Below are 22,524 nucleotides of genomic sequence, written 5' to 3' on the forward strand. Positions count from 1 at the left end.
CGGTATTTTTACCCGTATTATACACAGCTTCTAGAAGTATTTACTATTGGTATATACCAATAGAAATCTTCAATTATTTGTGTAATATGTCATCCATGATCTAATCAATTTAATATGTCATGCATGACTTAATACAATTTAACTTATCTTAGATATTTTCACTACAAGCCAAAATTATAAGCTTATAAATAAGGACCATTTTAACTCATTTTTACTCCACATTTTCTTAAACTAAAAACACACACTTGAATACTCTCATATCATACTTTAATCTCAGCAACTTTCCTCTTCATAATCAAGGTAAAATACTTCTCAAAATCCTTGTTCAATTCCTTGTATAGTTGCTATCTTATTATACTTATAAAACTTGTAAAAACTAGAACTTGTTTTGGTGAACACCAAGCTTGTTTGAAAAACTAATCTAATCTTTCTAACTTAACTCTAATAACACTTATTTATATGTATTATGAAGTTATATTAAGTTAATATAAGAACTTATAACTTGTACATATGAAGAACACCTTGAAACTTAACATATATCCTTTAATCTCCATTCGGTAAAAAGCGGACTGTTTTGGGTTGGGAATTAAAAACCTATCTTAGACTTTGAGTTCGAGGCTAAGACTTTGCAAATATGTTAATATATGTAAATAAGACTTCCAGTATTTTTTTCATGATTTTAGACAAAGTGGAAGTATTTTATCAAAAATCATATATTGGGTGGATGCCGGGATTTTTCCAAATCTGTCCACCGACCCAAAAAGAGGTTAAAGCTCTAAAAATTACTACTTGGGATAAACTTTTCGAATTGGTTTTGTAAAATTTACTTCTTAATGAATCCACAGCAATTTGATTCACTTTAAACGGAGTTGTAATGAATATTTGGCGAGCAAAACAAAATCTGCTAAAATTAACGTTGTATGGACGGAATTTATATTATAAAAACTATATTAAACATATTCTTGTTAACTTTTCCTATATCCTATATATATTTGGACATGTTATCAGTAGTATAACAAAATATTATAATCTTCGTTAATTCTGTGATTGTACATATGTATAATAATATTCTTGGTACGTCCTAACACAATAAGTATACAATACGTTTTGATAAATCCTAAGACAATACATACACAATACGTCTTAGTTAATTCTAAGACAATACGTATACAATACGTCTCTGGGTTAATGCAAAGACAATACGTATACAATATGTCGTGGGGTAATTCTAGGATTATATATATATATATATATATATATATATATATATATATATATATATATATATACACACACACATATACCGATTATTGGACTGTTGGACTTTTCGGACTATTTTGGACTACTAATAAAGGACTACTAACAATGGACTACTAACATAAAATGTTAAAAATTATTATATAAGTATTCTGTGAACTTGCTTTATTTTATTCATATGTCGTAATATTATCTGAATTGTTAATATTATTATAGGTTCGTGAATCCAAGGACGCCGGTCATATTTTTAATAAGTTGAAAACTTATTATTAATATACTTTTACTATTGTGAGTATATAGTTCCATTTTTAAACTCTAAAAATATTTTGAGATGAGAATACATGCATTTTATGTTTTACGCCATAGACACAAGTACTTAAAATATATTCTACGTTGAGTTGTACCACTTTGCATATCTTCCCTAATAGTTTAGTAACTAATATTTACATGTTGTAAGAACATGTATACGCGAATCCTATTGATAGATATATCGGGTTTTACAACCCCAACTGGGCTAGTCGCTCTAGTATCGTAAACGGTTGCATAGTACTTCGTTTTTACTACACTTGGTACAGTGTAGGGAGATTTCATAATAAAGGGAATATGCCACATTAATGGTTAAGTATGGTTACCAAAGCGCTCAACAACTTATAGAATACTTTTATACACTTGCGAGTGTACATATATTTATAACTATGAAATCTTGTTGTCTATATTTATATCGATGATAAACCTATACATCTCACCAACCTTTGTGTTGACTGTTTACGCATGTTTATTCTCAGGTTTTTAAGAAAGTCTTCCGCTGTTGCATTATCTGAGCAAGTTGTGCATGGAATCTCATACTTTTATTTAAATAAAGTGTTGCATTCAATAAAACCTTTGTCATGTATTATATTCGACTGTTACGTCACGTGTGTAGTATTTGGAAACCGATGTATTTTGGGGATTATTTCTTAAATAATCGCCCAATTGTTTAAAACATGCATTATGTATAATAATGATGTGCTTTTTATGAAACGAATGCAATATTTTCTAAAACGTATCATATAGAGGTCAAATACCTCGCTATGGGACCAATGAGAACGTACTGCGTTTATAGTTATATGGACGGGTCGTTTCAGTTGGTATCAGAGCGGTGGTCTTAGCGAACCATGTCTTACATTAGAGTGTCTAACGGATAGTTATTAAGATGCATTAGTGAGTCTGGACTTCGACCTTAACTGCATGTCAAAAGTTTTGCTTATCATTCCTAGTCGGAAATCATCTGCTTATCACCCTTAGAAAATTACATTTTTATCATTCTTAGTCTTGACACATCTTACTGCATTGATTGCATAAATTGTGTATAGACAAAGTTCATATTTTAGCGTATATGCTAATTCATATCTTAGCGTATCTGTTACTGTAAACTTTGCCTAACATATTCCGTAAATTCCTCCGTAATCTATGAAATCTTTTGCTCTATATATATAGGTATTCTATGTAATTAGAATACCATCCGATAGCCGGAAATCATTTCATATCGAAAAATCCTTTATTCAATCGTACGAAATGGAACTCTCCACTAGTTCAAGTCCCTCGAATTCCGATATGGAATTTCACTCGAGCTCCGAAAGCAGTGTGACCGGAATGGATCAACCAATTAGCCATCATCTATTTTGGATGAATTGGGGATTGGTTCGTAGTCTACTTAATCATTGAAGACAAGAAGAAGGTAATCCCTTTCATCCACCAAATTGCCCTCTTGGTGAAGAACATGAGGCACTTACCGGCGAACCCGTTCGTAACACCATTTTCTCTCTCCTTTCCAGGATATGCCGCAATGAGTATAATATTACTAATATTATTGAGGCTATCCGACCTTTACTCCGTATCTTGCATGGTGAATTATTTAGTAAAAAAAAATTACTGTCATGAAAAGTAAAACTTCATTAGCAAGTGCATCCTACATCATTTCATTCCCTTTATAAAGCTCTTGACCTCTCTTTTTATTCAAGAAACTTTAAACATCTTCTTTCACAATACAAAACAAAACAAATTCTCATCATCTATACTCACATCAAACCACTAGCAGCAGCAGCATTACCAACAACATCACAAGCCTCAACATCGCAAGTCGCATTACGAGCATCAACATCATACGCACCGCAGGCACTGAGAGATACCAACAATAATGAGTGATGAAGTATTAATTCATTATTTCATTTACGTTGAAGAAATATTCCGCGGCGATTATGTAATCTCTAAAGTTTTAGGGATTATTCATTTCTAGTTCCAACCGTAAACCAAATGAGATTAATATAATATTAACTCATTAAATCCATATTGCATCTGAAGAAAATATACATACATATATTTTCATAAAGACTGTAATAAAAAAATTTTGTACAAAATATTACTTGTGAAATTTTATTTTAACGGGTAGGTAATACCCGAGAAATACTTAATTTCACATTAATATGTTACACTGTACATTTTCAATGATGTTTCGACAATCATTAATTATACTCTCTCCTTTCATAGCAATATACATCATTTCACAAAATTCAAGACAACCATTTTCCATACCAATTCAATTACATATTCTGATTTTGACAGATCAAAATCCAAGTCAAGATTTAAGAAGTGCCATCAATCTTAAATTCCTACATCCTTCAAAATCATACTTTAAATTCAAACTATACTAGAACATCACTTTCATTCACAGAACTCATAAAGATATTCGTATCATTCAAGATTCACGACGAATTCATTATACGGATATTGACGATGACAACTTGCGTCTAAACCCTTCAAAATTCTTGAAAACATCTCAACTAAGGAACAATCGAGAGAATGAACCAATCACACGATACACACGAAGAATATATGCATATAGATATGCATTCGGAGGACACTTGAACCTAAGCAAAGGTTCAACACGTATCCGTGTCAGATCCTTTAGCATTATTATTACCCAAAATAACTTTACAATCCCTTTTCAAAATAGCGAATTTTATCACAGTTCCAAAAATACAACTTCGACTTTTCATCCGGAGTAGCCTTATTATAACCTTGATATATACGTTGTCTTTTCGCCATCGTTACTGGGGAACCTTTTATATTCCACCACATTAGTAGTAAGCTTACCAGCAACTTTATTGCTCTTTGACTTAAATCTCTCTGAAAGATCACTATAAAACTTTGTCATGTACCCATCTGCATCTTTTAACAATAATTGTCATACCAAACCCCAGGAAGCATATTATTCTTGAATCTCACAATATTTCTGCATATACATATAACGTTATTTCTTGGAATTATAATTCTGAAATCCGGAATAGCACTTCAGCCAACGAATCAGTACTATGAAGCTTTGAAAAAGCTGAATGAAGCAGCAGAAACTGTAGACAACCGTAACAGTCAAAAGTTGATGATAAAGAATATCGTGTTAGCAAAGCACAGAAAAAGAGAAGGTTTGGAACTGGATAACGGATTGAGCAAACCCTGAAGGAGGTTGTGGACAAATCACAAAGACGAAATCTACCTTCAAAGAATCCAAATGATTCGGTGTCTGCTAAAATCCTTAGCAAATACCTTGCTCCTTACTCTAAAACCCTTGCGGACAATATTCTTCATCATCCTCTTATCTTAAATATTCTAAGATATCATCGTATCTTCCATTATAAATATCCTTCATATTTCTGAAGATATTTTCATAACCATTCTTATCTGAAATCATGTATTCCTTCACGTTATCTGTATCACATCATAAAGAAAACTATTTTAGTTTCTAAATATCTGAAACCTCTGAGTGTAAAGTATGAATGTTTTTGAAGTAATGTTGGGAACTGAAGCATGAGTTAGTATAATATAATGACACTTGATCAACGTGATTATATTACAGTAAGTCATGCTGAGTTTCTAAATGGAACGTAATGATTCACAGACCATAACGTCATCATGTGCCATGTTACATGACTCTTACATTTAATCTAATCTCTAAACATATCAAGAACATATTCTATTGATAGTTCTATCTTTTCCTTTGAATTCTGGTAATTTCACAAGTCAAATTGTGCTATTACAATTTCTCTCTTAGAGCATTAGCTATGTTCATTCCGAATTTCATATCTATGAATTTTAGACCATTATTCGCTTGACTTGAAGTCTGGAAAAGAAGACGGAAGCATGAAACTCCAAAATATAAGGAAAAATATAAGCACGAAGACAATGCAGAAATTACAAACCGTGTATATCGATGCGTATAGCAATATAAAGACACGGGAAACTAAGAACACTATAAACCCAAGAGCACAGTAGAAATTAACGGATTCCTCCGGTGGAAGATGAAAAAGAAGAATGACAGATGTGATAGTCAAGAATATATCAAGAATTAAAACTGGATGGAGCATATTGACGAATGTTTTGGAAGTACGAAGAAAGGAAGAAAGTATAAAAGATGGGAGATGTGGAAATAAGGAAACGTAGGAGGTTGATTTATAGTAAAATATCCGACAGAGAAATCGAGACAGATTATTGCATTAAATCGAAGAGGATCATAATTTCCTTAATCGCCGAAGAAACAAATCTTATATAGATTACAAAGATTTTCTTTAATCCGGAGATCAACCGTGATGACGTCAAAAGATAAGACGAATCCATATTTTCTCATTTCACTCTTTTACGATAGCTTCACTCATACATTTTGAGTAATCGAATTATTTTATCCATATTTCTCAATCATGATAAAACCCTATGAATCAACTTATATTCGTCATAATAACATTCTTATTGTTAGCCATGACGACCTCGATCAAATTTCGGGACGAAATTTCTTTAACGGGTAGGTACTGTGACGACCCTGAAATTTCCGACCAAATTTTAACTTAATCTTTATATAATTCCGACTTGATAAGCAATGACTTTTAATAAATCTTGAACATCCGAAAAGAGCTTTACACAAGCTTTTGGTCACCCTTTTATTCCGACGATTCACGAACGTCATAACTTGATTTAATTGTTTAATTGTTTAATTATTGTGTATATATATGGATTTATATATATTTAACTTGAAAATATGATAATTAAATATCTCATTAAGTATATTAATAAAGTATTATATATATATATATATATATATATATATATATATATATATATATATATATATATATATATATATATATATATATATATATATATATATATATATTCATACTACTAATTTAAAGAGTTTTCAAACAATATATATATATTACTATTTAAACGATGTAATTAACTTATGTTAAATTGTATTTACATATAATGTATTACGAGTGTAAATACATCCTTACAAGTATTGAATACACTTTATAATATACCAATACATATAAAGGATAGCTATACTCGTATTTCCGTTCAATTTCCTCAAATAATTCTACTCGCATTCATACGGTATTTTTACCCGTATTATACACAGCTTCTAGAAGTATTTACTATTGGTATATAACAATAGAAATCTGCAATTATTTGTGTAATATGTCATCCATGACCTAATCAATTTAATATGTCATGCATGACTTAATATAATTTAACTTATCTTAGATATTTTCACTAAAAGCCAAAATTATAAGCTTATAAATAAGGACCATTTTAACTCATTTTTACTCCACATTTTCTTAAACTAAAAACACACACTTGAATGCTCTCATATCATACTTTAATCTCAACAACTTTCCTCTTCATAATCAAGGTAAAATACTTCTCAAAATCCTTGTTCAATTCCTTGTATAGTTGCTATCTTATTATACTTATAAAACTTGTAAAAACTAGAACTTGTTTTGGTGAACACCAAGCTTGTTTGAAAAACTAATCTAATCTTTCTAACTTAACTCTAATAATACTTATTTATATGTATTATGATGTTATATTAAGTTAATATAAGAACTTATAACTTGTATATATGAAGAACACCTTGAAACTTAACATATATCCTTTAATCTTCATTCGGTAAAAAGCGGGCTATTTTGGATCGGGAATTAAAAACCTATCTTAGACTTTGAGTTCGAGGCTAATACTTTGGAAATATGTTAATATATGTAAATAAGACTTCCAGTATTTTTTTCATGATTTTAGACAAAGTGGAAGTATTTTATCAAAAATCATATATTGGGTGGATGCCGGGATTTTTCCAAATCTGTCCACCGACACAAAAAGAGGGTAAAGCTCTAAAAATTACTACTTGGGATGAACTTTTCGAATTGGTTTTGTAAAATTTACTTCTTAATGAATCCATACAATTTGATTCACTTTAAACGGAGTTGTAATGAATATTTGGCGAGCAAAACAAAATCTGCTAAAATTAACGTTGTATGGACGGAATTTATATTATAAAAACTATATTAACCATATCCTTGTTAACTTTTCCTATATCCTATATATATTTGGACATGTTATCAGTAGTATAACAAAATATTATAATCTTCGTTAATTCTGTGATTGTATATATGTATAATAATATTCTTGGTACGTCCTAACACAATAAGCATACAATACGTTTTGATAAATCCTAAGACAATACGTACACAATACGTCTTAGTTAATTCTAAGACAATACGTCTCTGGGTTGATGCAAAGACAATACGTATACAATACGTCGTGGGGTAATTCTAAGATTATATATATATATATATATATATATATATATATATATATATATATATATATATATATATATATATATATATATATATATACCGATTATTGGACTGTTGGACTTTTCGGACTATTTTGGACTACTAACAATGGACTACTAACATAAAATATTAAAAATTATTATATAAGTATTCTGTGAACTTGATTTATTTTATTCATATGTCGTATTATTATCTGAATCGTTATTATTATTATAGGTTCGTGAATCCAATGACGCCGGTCATATTTTTAATAAGTTGAAAACTTATTATTAATATACTTTTACTACTGTGAGTATATAGTTCCATTTTTAAACTCTAAAAATATTTTGAGATGAGAATACATGCATTTTATGTTTTACGCCATAGACACAAGTACTTAAAATATATTCTACATTGAGTTGTACCACTTTGCATATCTTCCCTAATAGTTTGGTAACTAATATTTACATGTTGTAAGAACATGTATACGCGAATCCTATTGATAGATCTATCGGGTTTGACAACCCCAACAGGGCTAGTCGCTCTAGTATCGTAAACGGTTGCATAGTACTTCGTTTTTACTACACTTGGTACAGTGTAGGGAGATTTCATAATAAAGGGAATATGCCACATTAATGGTTAAGTATGGTTACCAAAGTGCTCAACAACTTATAGAATACTTTTATACACTTGCGAGTGTACATATATTTATAACTATGAAATCTTGTGGTCTATATTTATATCGATGATAAACCTATATATCTCACCAACCTTTGTGTTGACTGTTTACGCATGTTTATTCTCAGGTCCTTAAGAAAGTCTTCCGCTGTTGCATTATCTGAGCAAGTTGTGCATGGAGTCTCAGACTTTTATTTAAATAAAGTGTTGCATTCAATAAAACCTTTGTCATGTATTATATTCGACTGTTACGTCACGTGTGTAGTATTTGGAAACCGATGTATTTTGGGGATTATTTCTTAAATAATCGCCTACTTGTTTAAAACATGCATTATGTATAATAATGATGTGCTTTTTATGAAACGAATGCAATATTTTCTAAAACGTATCATATAGAGGTCAAATACCTCGCTATGGGACCAATGAGAACGTACTGCGTTTATAGTTATATGGACGGGCCGTTTCAATAGCACTTTGAGTCCCGAGGATAGAGACGTGTTTCCCAAGAGTTTCTCATATGGAAAAGATGAACTAGGTGCTTTTTCCAAAAATTCAAATCTTTTAAATTCTCGTGATAAAAAAGGCGATGCAGTATTTGAGGAATTAGTTGACCCCACTAGTTTTAAAATCTCTGTCAATTTGAAAGATGTTTCTAAGCATGACCAAGTTGATGGGCCAAAGAGCCTACATGAATTTTGTGCTTCTAATTACTTTAATGGGTCTGTTTCATTAAGAGATTTGAGGCCGGATTACAATATTAAGCATCCTTTTGTTAAGTCAAAATCTTCAAGTGAGCTTAAAATGGACAATGAGTTTGTTGTTGGTGAATCCTTTAATAGTGTTGATATATCGAAAAAATGTTTGGTGGCTCGTTTTCGTCGTAAAAAGAAGAATAAGAGAGCGTTTGATAAACATCATTTCTTCAAATACATTCGGGGGAAGAAACAATTGAAACCCAACAAATATCGTAATATATTTAAATGGTGTCTTTGGGTCGTTGATACCATTGACATAACGTGGAGTTTGGGAGAAGAAAACGATGATGAAGAAGGTTTTTCATCCTCAGACTGAATGTTAGATGGCTTTCGGATTATCAAGTTTTCGATCTAGGTTTTATCATCCATTCATGTTTCACTTTCCATTTTTTAGTTTTTTTCATGGTAATAGAGTTGGGTTTTAGGGTGTGACTTTTAGTTTGTATTCGAGGTTAGTATCGTGTGATTTTTGTTGTAAGGGTTGTTTAGTTTCGAGGTCTGTTTAGGGTTGGAGTAAGAAGTGTCGTTTGATGTCGTTGTACTTGCTAGCTTCTGGCTAGGTTTTTTTTTATTTATTTAAAAATTTTATTGCCTTTCGAAAAAAAAAAACAACGGACTTTTATTTAAGGCGTTTGAGTAATTGTTTGAACCCGCTACTCCAATATATGTATGTGAAATCCACAATTTCATAAAAGGCAACGCTTTCAAGCATAATCGCCGGATGCCCATGATCACTATATTGTCATCCATGCATCTGGGCATTGTTTCCAAGCTCAATCCATAACTTTTATGCTTTCGAGCATTCTCGAAGAGCCATCATTCCATCAAACTCTTCATGATTAAGCGTTGCATGTATTCATCTGTGAGTTCTCTCATATATATATATGTTTGAATATAAATTAGTTATGCACCCTTGGTTCTTTGGGAATCAGAATGTCATTTTTGTTGACTACAACGAGCATTTGCATTAACGTTATCGTTCCATTTGAAAAATTATTAATTTCATTGTGGAGCGACCAATGATATTCAAATCGTGTTGTAGCGGGAGTCGAAAGTGGTTGACACAAAACGTGTCGTAGCAGGAGTCGAAAGTGGTTGAAATTCGAAACCTGGGTGGAAAAAGGGCGAGGAAACCATGATCTAAAAATTATGAAGAGTTTTCTTTTGCTACAACAAGTTTCATGATGGCATTGTCATAAAGAAGGTGTTACGAATTTAATAACAACAAATTAAAGAGAAGCAAATGTTAAGCAAAAACCTTGTGTTGTAGCTCATGTGGTAGTGGCATGCCTCTCTTAGTGAGAGGTCATGAGTTCAACTTTTGTGGGGTGCAACATTGCACACAAGATTGTCTCTTTACCCTTGAATTCCACCCAAGGGTGCCTTCCGCATATCGCTTTGCGGGGCCAGTGGGGGAGGGGTTTTTTCCGCCCATGCCCTCGAATTGGGTCGGGTTTCCTCCTGGGCAGCAGTTGGGGGCGGATTATGCAACCGTGGGAGATGAACGTGTGGGTGGTTAAGTCCACCTAGATGATCTCGTACTGCTGTTAATAAAAAAAAGTGTTAAGCAACTTCTAAGTCGTGTGCCTTCAAAATGATGGGGCTTGGGTAACTTCTCTAACTTTAGCTTTAACGAAACCGGTTCCATTGTCAAGTAAAAAGATATGGCGAGCGGTCGAATGGGTATGTACATACTATATTTGGAAGAACCGTAATAATATGGTATTTCGAGGCAAATGTTGGAGCATCCCGGTAGCTCTTAACGAAGTACAAGTCAAATCGTTCGAATGGATTTCGCATAGACTGAAAGGAAGAAACTGGACTGGCTCACATGGATGAATGATCGCCGTGTTTATTTCCATATTTCTTAATCTGCTCTCTGTATGTCTCATTTTGAGTTTGTTATCTTTGCAAACTTGACGATTGTATTCGTGTATAAAATTTAACTAGGTGGGTATTGGCCTCCTCGAGCAATTAGGCCCATCTCACGTTGTATGTACTCTGTTTGTTTATTAATAAAAATTCTTGCTTTAAAAAAAGCTCAATTTATATTCATATTCATTTAATTTTAATTCATTCATTCAAAATCGTATTCATTTAATATTAATTCATCTATACATATTCATATCCGATTAATCCATCGAATTAATGATTATCTATTGGATAATTCATCGTTAGATATCTTTTATCAACATAATATTATCAAAACTCATTGTTTATTATTAAATTACGTAATAATAAGTCGTAACATATAAGTTACATGTTCTAAATAGGAGATCAGTCGTTAATTTTGTATATATAAGAATATACAATCCAATGTCAACAAATAAATAATTCACATATATCATCTCAGAAGGTCGTGTGAACTTGCGGTCAAGAAGGAATGCCGCTTCTACCTCGGGATCTTCTAAGCTCGTTGATTTCGATGAAGATTTGGACTATGGGGAATCTATTCAAAATTTGTTTATGTCGGGTAAGGTTGATAAGAGAAGTTCGGTGTTGGCAAATAATAAGATGACCAAGGAAGCTTTCGCGACTTTTGATATTTTGATGACGAGTATGGCCGAGGACGAACCGGTCAAGGATGATCTTATCAATTCTAGTGAACACTTGCTTGTGCCGGTTTTGAACAAGAAACGGCAAAAACGTAAGCAAAAACTGGTTCAAGGCGCTGAAAAGACAAAGTCCGGCGTGTTCATCAAGGATATTTGACTCCTTGTTTATCGGTTTCTTGTCTTGTTTTATTTTTTGTATCAGCAATCTGTGTACTTGGATTCTTTTAGTTTTTAGTTATTGTTTCGATTTAGGTTAGGTGAGACTCGGTATTGATAGTTCGTTTGGTAGCCGCGACCTCATCGGGATCCTCTTTTGTACCTCTTGTTGAATTCGTTTTCTTTTCAAAAACGTATTCCGTTTTATATAATGTTCTCGTTATTTCGCAAAAAAATAAAAATAAATAAAAATAAAAATAAAAATAAAAATAAAAAATATTAAGAATAAAAAATATTAAAAATTTAACGCGATAAAAAGGTGAAATGATTATATATAAATTGAATGAAATAGTATATATAATTATTGAGAGTAATTATAGTGATATATTTATATTTGAATATTATATAGGTATATATATTTAAACATTTCGAGTGAGTTCGGGTTCATCTATAGATTACAAATTGTCATTCATATCCATATCCATATCCAATATTCATCCATTTAAATCATCCATGTCCGTTTAAATGTATCGGATCACATGAATATCCATCCGATCGGATGCTAATTGCCAACCCTAACTTCAGTTTTATATCACATGTCTAAATGTTTAATCTTCATGTATCATCTATAGAAAAAAGCCAGCTGTTGATTTTATTTTAATCCTTTTTATTTAAACAGCTGGGTTGAAGCAAGCCCTAAGCCCCTAATACCAAGTTTCCCATAATACACACAGAATGTAGCTTACATATTAAAAAGCTCATCTGCATGCGCACCATATAATACATAATCGAATTATCGTTACACACCTTGTGCGACAGCGCACCTCTAACTTTTATCTTTTATGAGAAAGAAGGGATCTTGCATTTTTGTTAGTGAGTTACCAATCATGTGAAAGTTGATATATAAAATGCTTAATATTAGGTGGGTGCCCATGTAGGTTCTTAAAAGGAACAACAAAATTTGATTACAGTAATAATCCTACGTGTAAATTGTTGAGCTAAATAGAGTTCATATATAGTAATCCAACCAAAATATAACCGAAACCAAAACGTCTAAATAGAGTTTAAATGTTGCTCTTACCCTCTTTCCTTGTGACATCAGTCTCTATTTTGCCGCTTTATACATTTGCTTTAAACTCATTGCGGTTCAGCCACTTTAAACGGCTACGGCTTCCCTTCACTTGGTCACTTGTACGTCATCGTTCAGTTTCTGTCGCCGCTCACCTTCTCCCACAGCCGCCGTATCACCGACATTACCATTCGGACTTCCGTTGCAATCTTCTTCAGCATTCTCCTTTTCTGGTGTCGGAGATGGGCAATTGTCACCCGGAGGAAGGAAAACTCCGGTGCCGGAAACCGGTAAGCGAGGCGGAGCATGCGGCATTAGAGGACTTGCGGTCCATCCGCTAGCGGCAGACGGTGGCAGAGTTGCAGGTGGTGCCGGAAAAGCCATGGGTGGGACCACCGCTGCGGGAACAAAAACCGGTTGGATGCTGTTTGGATGTTGTAGCGGTGGACGAGTAACCAGATTGGGTAAAACGCCCGTAGGTGGAAGCGAGACATGGTGTTTTGGAACCATTGGGCGAATGTGGGTTGCGGGCCTAGTTGGAGGTGGGATCCAGTGAGGTGGAGAACACTGAAGATCAGTTGGGGCTCTCTTTGGTTCTGACTTTGTGAAAGTAATGAGTATACGTTGTTTCCTTGTTGAGGGGATTGCGTGTTTAGCATCTGCAGATCTTCCTTCCATAACAAGCATAGATCTACAAAGTGGTGTTCAAAAATTAACTTTGAGATATTACAATTGTGTATACCTGGCAAATCGGTCAGGTTGGGTCGGTTTAAGTAATGGGTCAAACGGTTTTGGGTTGAAATGGGTCACGGGTCAAACGGGTAAAAATTTTACATGGGTCCAAATGTGTCAGGTTGGGTTGGTTTAGGTAATGGGTCAATACGGTTTTGATATGAAATGGGTCATGGGTCAAACTGGTAAAAATTTTACACGTGTCCAAACGTGTCAGGTTGGGTCGGTTTGGGTAACACGTCGAAACGGGTAACGGGTAAAATGGGTCAAACAGGTCATATACGTTTACATTTAATATATTGTTTTGGTTGATACTAGTATTTATATTTATTATCATTATTATATATTAGAAAATATTAATATACATAATAATTGATATAACTATTGATGCTTTCATAAATTATTGACGGGATATTATTCATGATACCATTTATAGTTCTGTCTTAAATGCGAGTATCAAACAGTAAAAACAAAAAGTAAGATTACTCGCTAATGACTAAAAAGAGTAAGAAAAAAGAATATACCCGGGAATAAGAGAAAGCTTGATAGAACCTTTGTAGTCACCAGGATAGTCGGCCCCAATTAGTCTACCAAAAGTGATGTCACATTCAGTCAGAAACAACACACAAACGGGCCTTCCAAACCAATGTGGCCATGTATGAGGCTGTGAATGGTCACCCTACACATAGTATCCACTATTAGGCCAGTTAAGTAATATCACTCGTTTAAACAAAGTAATATAAGTGGAGCCCACGTAACCTCATTGAAGACATCGATAATGCACGAGTCTGGCTTCACTGTGATAGCTTGCATGGCCATTAAACGCTCAACAACATCTTGAAACAAACTTGGAATGGGCTCTATTTTTCGTGCTGTATAATTTAATCACTGATAAAAGTTAACATATATTTAACGGTTGATATGGGTTAAGGCTTTGAATGGGTCATATCGGGTTATGCTGTCTCCCTAATGAGTTCAAGAAGAAAATAAAATGCTTCAAAGTCAACAAGTCAATTCTGTTGAAATCTTTACAAGTGTTTTTTTTAATCCCTAAAGCCTCGAAATGTATTTAACCATAGGTGGAGAAACGAGTTTCTTTACCAGAGACGATCTGTCACAGACCTTATCTCACAATACCCATTTTGACACCAATTACATTGCCAGTCCGACCCATCACTATTGCCACCTTGAAACTTTATACAAATATATTCATTTTCTTTTTGGTGAGATGATTTAAATGAATTTATGTACATGCATTTAGACATACCAGTGAGAACTTCATCTTCAAATGGTGCATTGGCAATGGGCAATCCCAATTGAATCATCTCTCTTCCATGTCCTTTCATTGGTTTTTTAGACACAACATATGTCTGGCCTGCTTCATGTCAAAATTAAAAAAATTAAAAAATAAATAAAAAACATTCGAATTTCTTTACGCAACATATATAAACACACATTGCAGCTTAATCTAGACCCAAACATTTTTGGTTACTTGCCTTGTAATTTCCCCTGTCTTCCTGCAATTCTAAGATCATTAACCAAGCTGGCAACTTTTCGAACTTCAGAGTCATCAAACAACTCTTCATACAGTTTCATCCCTTCAACCACATTAATCTATACGTATCGATTGGTTATAAAAAAGGTAGAAAGAAATTAGTGAACATAGCAAGTATGACAAGATATTAATAGATTTTAAGAATTAAGAATGTGACCTGTTTTCCCTCCAACACCTCATTAGCAACAAAAGTTTTTGCAATGACTGACACGTTTGGCTTCACGTGGGCAATACGTATAGAAGATGAATCATTCTCCAAATGCACATCAGAGCGTACTTTAAAAGAAAAGGCATATTATTGGAGTAACATTAACCAATAAGCATAGTTACAATTTACAAAATTATGCCATAATGAAACATATGAAAAGGTGCAAGATAATTAAGTTTACAAATGAGATTCACGAAAGTACAAAGTACCTTTCAGATTTGGATTGCTTTTATAAACCATCTCTTTTGCCTGACTCTTGAAATTGACAGACAAGGTTGACTTTGAGTCCACACCCTTTTGGTTACTTTCTACTTGAGGTTTTGTGCTCAAACCTGATCCAAATGGATAATGCACATAATTATAACAAAACTAAGAACAATGTATGTCAATGAATCAATCAATATCAATATTTAATGTATAATTGATAAGTAATGAGCATGAGCTCATGGAAGACATTAAAATTGATTACCATTATTAATTCTTCTTGCCAATGATATAGAATTTTATTAATGATAACCACCATAACTAATCTCGAATAAAGTAATTCATGTTGTTTCCTTAACTATCTTAAGTTGCTTAATATAACGAGAACCAGTTAAATGAGGCAGCCTAATTTACCATAATAAACCACTTAACATGACTTCCTAAAATACATGACAATCAAATGCTATCATGTCAAGCATCAAGTTATATAAATAATGGGCTTTGCAATTAAACAAGTAGTAACAAACTATAAGCACTATCAAGATATAGAAAGTGTTATTAATAAACAAAGATTTCAAATGCAAGCAAATTCTGTTGAAATAATAATGTCATACCATTGTTATTTTTTGCTGCAACATTGAAATCTTTTTCATCAGACTTTAGAACATCATTCTTAACCAAATTACTAGTCCCATTAGCCACAGTGGAATTATGCCTATACCCCTGTTTGGACCCAGCACCACCAGATCTCTTTCCTGGACCCCCAACCTTAACATGATCATTATATCCACCACGATTCGATTGCTGACGTTTCCACGTCGCTTGCTGTAACGTGTACAGAACCTCGGAAATCGAAAAATACTGCTGCATATGCAGAACAGGGTTCCAATTACACCTTCTCTGTTGTATAGATCCTATGACATCATCATACTCCCCACTTTCACCAACACTTTTCAAATGATGACATAACGAATCGATAATCGCATTCGCAGCTGCAAATTCACCTCTCAACCATGATATAAATCCATCTCTTTCATCAGTACCATACCAACCAACATTAACACCACCACCGCCATTAGAAGGATACTGTATTTTATCAGAAATCACCATGTTTCCAGATGTCATTGCCATAGATATTCACAAATTCACAATTATATTATATAAAATTATAATTATAATTCTATATTAATATATGAATAAACAATTCTAGCTCATTTTCAGATCTAACACACAAATAACAAATCAGCTAAATAGAAGGTAAATTGTTCGATGAATGAAAAATGATGAGCAATAATAACAGTAACTGTGAAAATGTGAATCAGAAATGTGTGAAATTATACGAAATTATGCAATGTGAAATGGAGATCGAGAATTAAATAGATTGTTATATGCATTAATTTGTTCAGATCCAGAGTAATTAAAGAGTGAAAATTAAGTGCGTGTTGAGAAAAAGAGATTTAATTAGGGTTCCTTTGTGAGGTGAAAAAGAAGATAGATGATATTGTATGGCTTAATTAGCACGCTCATCTGTAAGTGTAATACGGTGGGTGTGAGTGAAGCAGTGTGATGTATCCTACGTGGATATATACACGTGTTCTTTATACGTTATACGTATTGTTCATCAGCGATGAAGTAGGTGATACATTAGTTACAAGTTGAAACATTTGATTTATACGCAAAACACCCCTTAAGTTTATCATTTTAATTTGAAGATGAAACAATTACGTTGTTATTAACTGTGATTTGTATACAATTTTATGAAGAAATCTTAAGTTTGTTTTTAAATCGCTGGTATGTGTGCTTTACAGAATTTTCGTAGTTGGTAGTCTATGGTAACGTCGGTTACTTTTTAAACAATAATCAGTAACGACCTTAAATTTTCGATTAAATAATTAACGGCCGTTATTTAAACTCTATGATTTGTCATATTAAGAATTTTTTATTTTTTTCTCTAAGAACATTTAAAAATTTACTATTTTAATACGTGTTCTGTCTTACATGATTACATGCTTCGAGTTAGAAGTATTTGAAATTTGTTAGAAAAACCACATCGGTTGGTGAAAGGTCGATAACCGTCATAGAGCCCACGCATATAACGATAGTATATATCAATGTGTTTGGATCGTTTATGAGACACCAACTTCTGACTAAGAAATATTGCACTCTTGTTATCACAAACAATTGTAGGCCGCGGAGGTGGAAGAACAGAGAGCTCATTTAGGAGATGAGTGATACAAACTATTCATGCATCAGTGTTGACAAGAGCCCTATATTCCTATTCACAACTAGAGCGAGAAATAGTATGTTGTTTCTTCGCACTTCAAGAGACCAAATTAACACCGAGAAAATTTAATAGCCGTAAGTAGAACGACGTGTCTCAATGCATCGAGCTCAATTCGCATCCAAGTACCCTAGTAATATGGGATTAGTAGAATGAAGAAATGATAAAACGTAATTAGAAGTCCCTTTAACATACTGTAAGATGCGTTTAACGGCCTTAAAGTGATTAATAGTAGGTGATTGTAGAATTGACTTACCTGGTTAACAACATAAGAGAGATCTAGTCTCGTGATGGTGAGATATTGAAGCGCGCCAACAAGAGAGCGATAAAGTGTAGGATCCGAAAAAGCAGGGTGTGTAGAAGTAAAAAGTTCGACTACAGCAAGAGGTGTAGCTATTGGTTTTGAGTCTAGAAGCTTTGCCCGAGCTAAGATATCGAGGGCATATATGGTTTGGCTTAAAAATAAGTCGGTGGTAGTATATGTGACCTCAAGGACCAAGAAATAACTGAGTCGTCCAATATCCTTAATGGCAAACTCTTAATGGAGTCGTGATATAAAAGTGGTAGTGGTAGCCGAGTGATTTCATGTCAAAATTATATCGTTGACATACACTAGCAAATACAGCAAGCATGAACCTCGTTTAAGGACAAAATAAAAGAGGGATCTGCTTTGGTACAAGTAAACCCAAAATGAACAAGAAATGTACTCAGGCATTGAAACAAGCTCATGGGGCTTGTTTGAGACCGTATAATGCACGTTTAAGCTTACATACATGTGTGGGATGTAACGACCCAACCCGTTAATAATCACAAAACGTTTTTTTTTACTACACATGACTGCCAGCGCCAAGGCGCGACGCGCCTTTATTGGCCGCGGTGCGGCTTACCTAAATTGCTGAAGGTTAGCCTCAGCCAAAACTTCTGTTAACAAAATGCACTGTTTCCCGCGGCGCGCCTCCACCCTGGGACTGATTCTAACTTTTACCAAAATACACAAGTCCCCGAATTTTGACGATTTCAACAACCATCATTACAAAAGGATTCCCGCCACATAACTAAATAAGGAATGCATGTTTTAAAGACTCCGATACAAGTATTTGACCACCGAGCTTCATGCGCCCATTTACAACCCAAAATGTAAGTTTCGACCGACAAGTTTAAGTACCAAACAAAAACCCGAGCATGGTGTTTGGGGTTAAACTACCTAAATCCTAGGTCGAACTTCAAAAGCAATTCCCTAGCATATTCATAAGGGAGCCTGCTAGTCCAAACGAATACCCTTGCCTTTATCCACATCGGAGCCTAAAAAGGTAAACAACGAGAGGGTAAGCAAAACGCTTGGTGAATGCAATAATTATACACATACATATATAATATACCTATTTGCAAACACTTGCACACATACCGCATACATGCTAGCAATATAATTAACATACCATCTCAAGTACGAAGCTAAATAACCTCCAATACCGCAACTAGCATAATCAATAACATATAATCAAAACAATACAATATGCTACACTACAACACAACACAACCATATGGTTAACCATACGCGCGTCACGGTGCTACCGGCTCCGTGGTTCACACCATACGCATTGTCATGATGCTACCGGATCCGTGGTTCACATCACAACTCGAGTCATACTCTCGTTGAGGGGATACCGACTCCGTGGTTCACACCTCAACACTCGTGTTATAGTGCTACCGGCTCCGTGGTTTACACTACAACACACGTACCTTAGTGCTACCGGCTCCGTGGTTCACACTACAATACACGTACCATGATGCCACCGGCTCCGTGGTTCGCATCATAGCACACTCGCACATACTGTGGCACTTCCAGCTCCGTGGATCATGCAATAGCATATAAATAAATATACTATATACATACATGCATAATTATTCCACTCACCTTAACGCCTTCGGTGAATGATAACCCAAGCTCTCAACCTTCAACGTAACGCACCTATTACATTATGCATATAATCAATCACACAATCAAGTTGGCCAACCAACTTACCCAACATCTTAGGGTCATTTTGACCCATAGTGCAAATGCAACCCATTTGCACCTTTAACCCTCACACTAGGTCAAGATTACACCAAATCGCTAACAACGATCGATTAAGGTCTTAATACTCTTATTAACACAAGGTTAGTGCATTTTCATACTCACTGGGCAACTTAGGTTACTCAAGACTCGTTTGACCCATTCCAAGGTCAACACACCCATTTGGATCATCCACAACCCCAAATACCACCCATTTACAAAATCAACAAAGTGTGCTAGTGATTAACTAACTATTTAAGACCCATAAACATAAAATATCACTTTTAAACCCTAGGTTAGTCACTCTTGGGCCTTTATGACCCAATATTACCCAAAAACCCCCAAATCACCAACAAATGGGTTTTATGTTCACCATTGACCCAAACCCTAACCCTTAAACAAATCAAATTAAAGAAAGTCAAGATTATGACGTATCACCACAATCAAAACGTAGCTAGTAACTAGATGAACAACTTTAATACATTCACTTTGACCCGAATCAAGCTTCTTCCTCCTTGATTTGAGCTTTCTCTCTCTCAAATGAGTTTTTCTCTCTAAAATTGAAGTGGAGAGGATAAGGTTGGTGAATGAGGTTAATGAGCCTCATCCACCCTTTTGATAGCCTTAAAACCGGCCTCAAGTGAAAAGTCCACAATACCCCTCCTTAAAATTAATTAAAACAAGATATCCACATCAGACGCTAGCCGCGTCGCGGGCCATTTGGCCGCCCCGCGGCCCGATGCTGAAACATGAGCCCGCCAGCTCTTATTATATATACACAAATGTACATTTCGAACTTGGATCTTACATGGGATAACGAGGATTGAGAAAACCGGGAGGTTGCTCCATGTACACGTTTTTAGTAAGATGTCCATTGATAAAGACGTTCTTAAGATCAAGTTGATGTGATGGCCACTTGTTTAAGGTAGCAAGAGAAAGCACAAAAAACCGGGATAAAAGTAACAGGGTAATCAAGACCCGGTATTTGAGTGAAACCTTGTACAACATGGTGTGATTTTAAGCGATCTATCGTACCATCAGATAAATACTGAGTACGGAAGACCCATTTTGACCCAATAACGTTCGTACCTTTGGGTCGTGGGACAAGTGCCCATGCGTCGTTTTGTTTCAATGCTGCCATTTCCTCACACATTACCTGAAATCAAGCAGGGTTCTTTGTAGCAGTTTTAAAACCATGAGGCTCAGTAGTAGATAGAAGAGCATGATGTAATCGGGAAGAGGACAGAGTAGAAACATCTACCCGATAACGAGGCTTGAAAATACCAGACTTTTATCTAGTGGTCACTGGATGAGTAGAAGCTGCTTGTGGAGGAACCGTTAGTGAAGGTGATTCAGGTTGATGTGCAGCGGGGTAGTATATAAAATAGCTTATATTTTTGCAGGAAATACTATTAAATACGATACAATTTTACACAAGATATTTATTTATTTAGAGAACGGATATACTTAAACCTTGCTACAACACTTATAGGCAGTGTACCTAATCGTACAGTAGTGTAGTTTTTAGTAAGTCCGGTTCGTTCCACAGGGAATCTTTTTAAACAAAGCTTAACGCTATATTAGTTTACTTTTATAGAAATACATATATATATATATATATATAAGTAATATTATTATTATAAAGGGGGGTTTTTACCGTTTAATGACCGGTTTGTCGATTTTAAAACTTTAGTCGCAGTTAAAACCTAATGTAAAATATTAAATAAATAAAAGACTTAAGTTAAAGCGTAAAATAAATAATGATAATGAAATTGCAATAAATAAAAGTGCGATAAAATAAAATTGCGATAATTAAAAAGTGCGATTAAATAACAATAAATAAAAGTGCGATAATTAGAAGTGCAATTAAATATAAAATAAAGGAAATTAAATATGAAATAAAAGAATTATGCTTATTTAAACTTCCGTAATCATGATGTTTGATGTGTTGATTTTAGTTTTATGCCCATGGGTTAATTGTCCTTTGTCCTGGATTATTTAATATGTCCGTCTGGTTTTTGTCCATAACAGTCCATCAGTCATAAATATAAAGTGCGAGTGTCCTCGTCAAATTATTCTTATACCCGAAGTTAAATATTCTAACTAATTGAGGACTTAAACTGTAACAAAATTTTAATATTTTGTTTAATAATTACACCAGGATGTCGACTGAGTGTAACCCAAGGTTTTAATATTTTGTTATCAATTATACCAAGTGTCCTTGTACATAATTTCACCCCTGTTTTAATTATTCTAGTGGCTATTAATCCATTCCCGTGTCCGGTTAGATGAACGATTATTCGTACATATAAATACCCCGCCCATCGTGTCCGATTGAGTGTATATGGTAATTTATAGGGACGCCCAATTGTAAATCTTTATA

At 34.1% G+C, this 22,524-nt stretch overlaps 1 protein-coding gene across 1 annotated transcript; it reads right to left on the reverse strand.

Moving 5' to 3' along the window:
• Positions 1 to 12,951: 12,951 nt before the first annotated feature.
• On the reverse strand, positions 12,952 to 17,325 carry LOC139857669 (RNA demethylase ALKBH10B-like). The gene is made up of 8 exons (XM_071846494.1): positions 16,422 to 17,325; positions 15,813 to 15,935; positions 15,553 to 15,671; positions 15,337 to 15,454; positions 15,108 to 15,215; positions 14,600 to 14,712; positions 14,365 to 14,519; positions 12,952 to 13,799 (listed from the first exon to the last, which is right to left on the reverse strand). The coding sequence occupies exons 1-8, from the start codon at positions 16,936 to 16,938 to the stop codon at positions 13,217 to 13,219; spliced, it is 1,836 nt and encodes a 611-aa protein (XP_071702595.1). The 5' UTR covers positions 16,939 to 17,325; the 3' UTR covers positions 12,952 to 13,216.
• Between the last annotated feature and the right edge of the window lie 5,199 nt (positions 17,326 to 22,524).

Source organism: Rutidosis leptorrhynchoides, chromosome 7 (assembly GCF_046630445.1).
Source record: "Rutidosis leptorrhynchoides isolate AG116_Rl617_1_P2 chromosome 7, CSIRO_AGI_Rlap_v1, whole genome shotgun sequence".
NCBI classification, from domain to species: Eukaryota; Viridiplantae; Streptophyta; class Magnoliopsida; order Asterales; family Asteraceae; genus Rutidosis; species Rutidosis leptorrhynchoides.

Excerpts from the sequence above, each read along its gene's own strand:
- LOC139857669 (XM_071846494.1), bottom strand. The coding sequence starts at position 16,938 with ATGGCAATGACATCTGGAAACATGGTGATTTCTGATAAAATACAGTAT. Across the intron at positions 15,672-15,812 it reads AAGCAATCCAAATCTGAAAG|TACGCTCTGATGTGCATTTG; the intron begins GTACTTTGTACT and ends TTTCTTTTAAAG. Across the intron at positions 15,216-15,336 it reads AAGACAGGGGAAATTACAAG|GCCAGACATATGTTGTGTCT; the intron begins GCAAGTAACCAA and ends GACATGAAGCAG.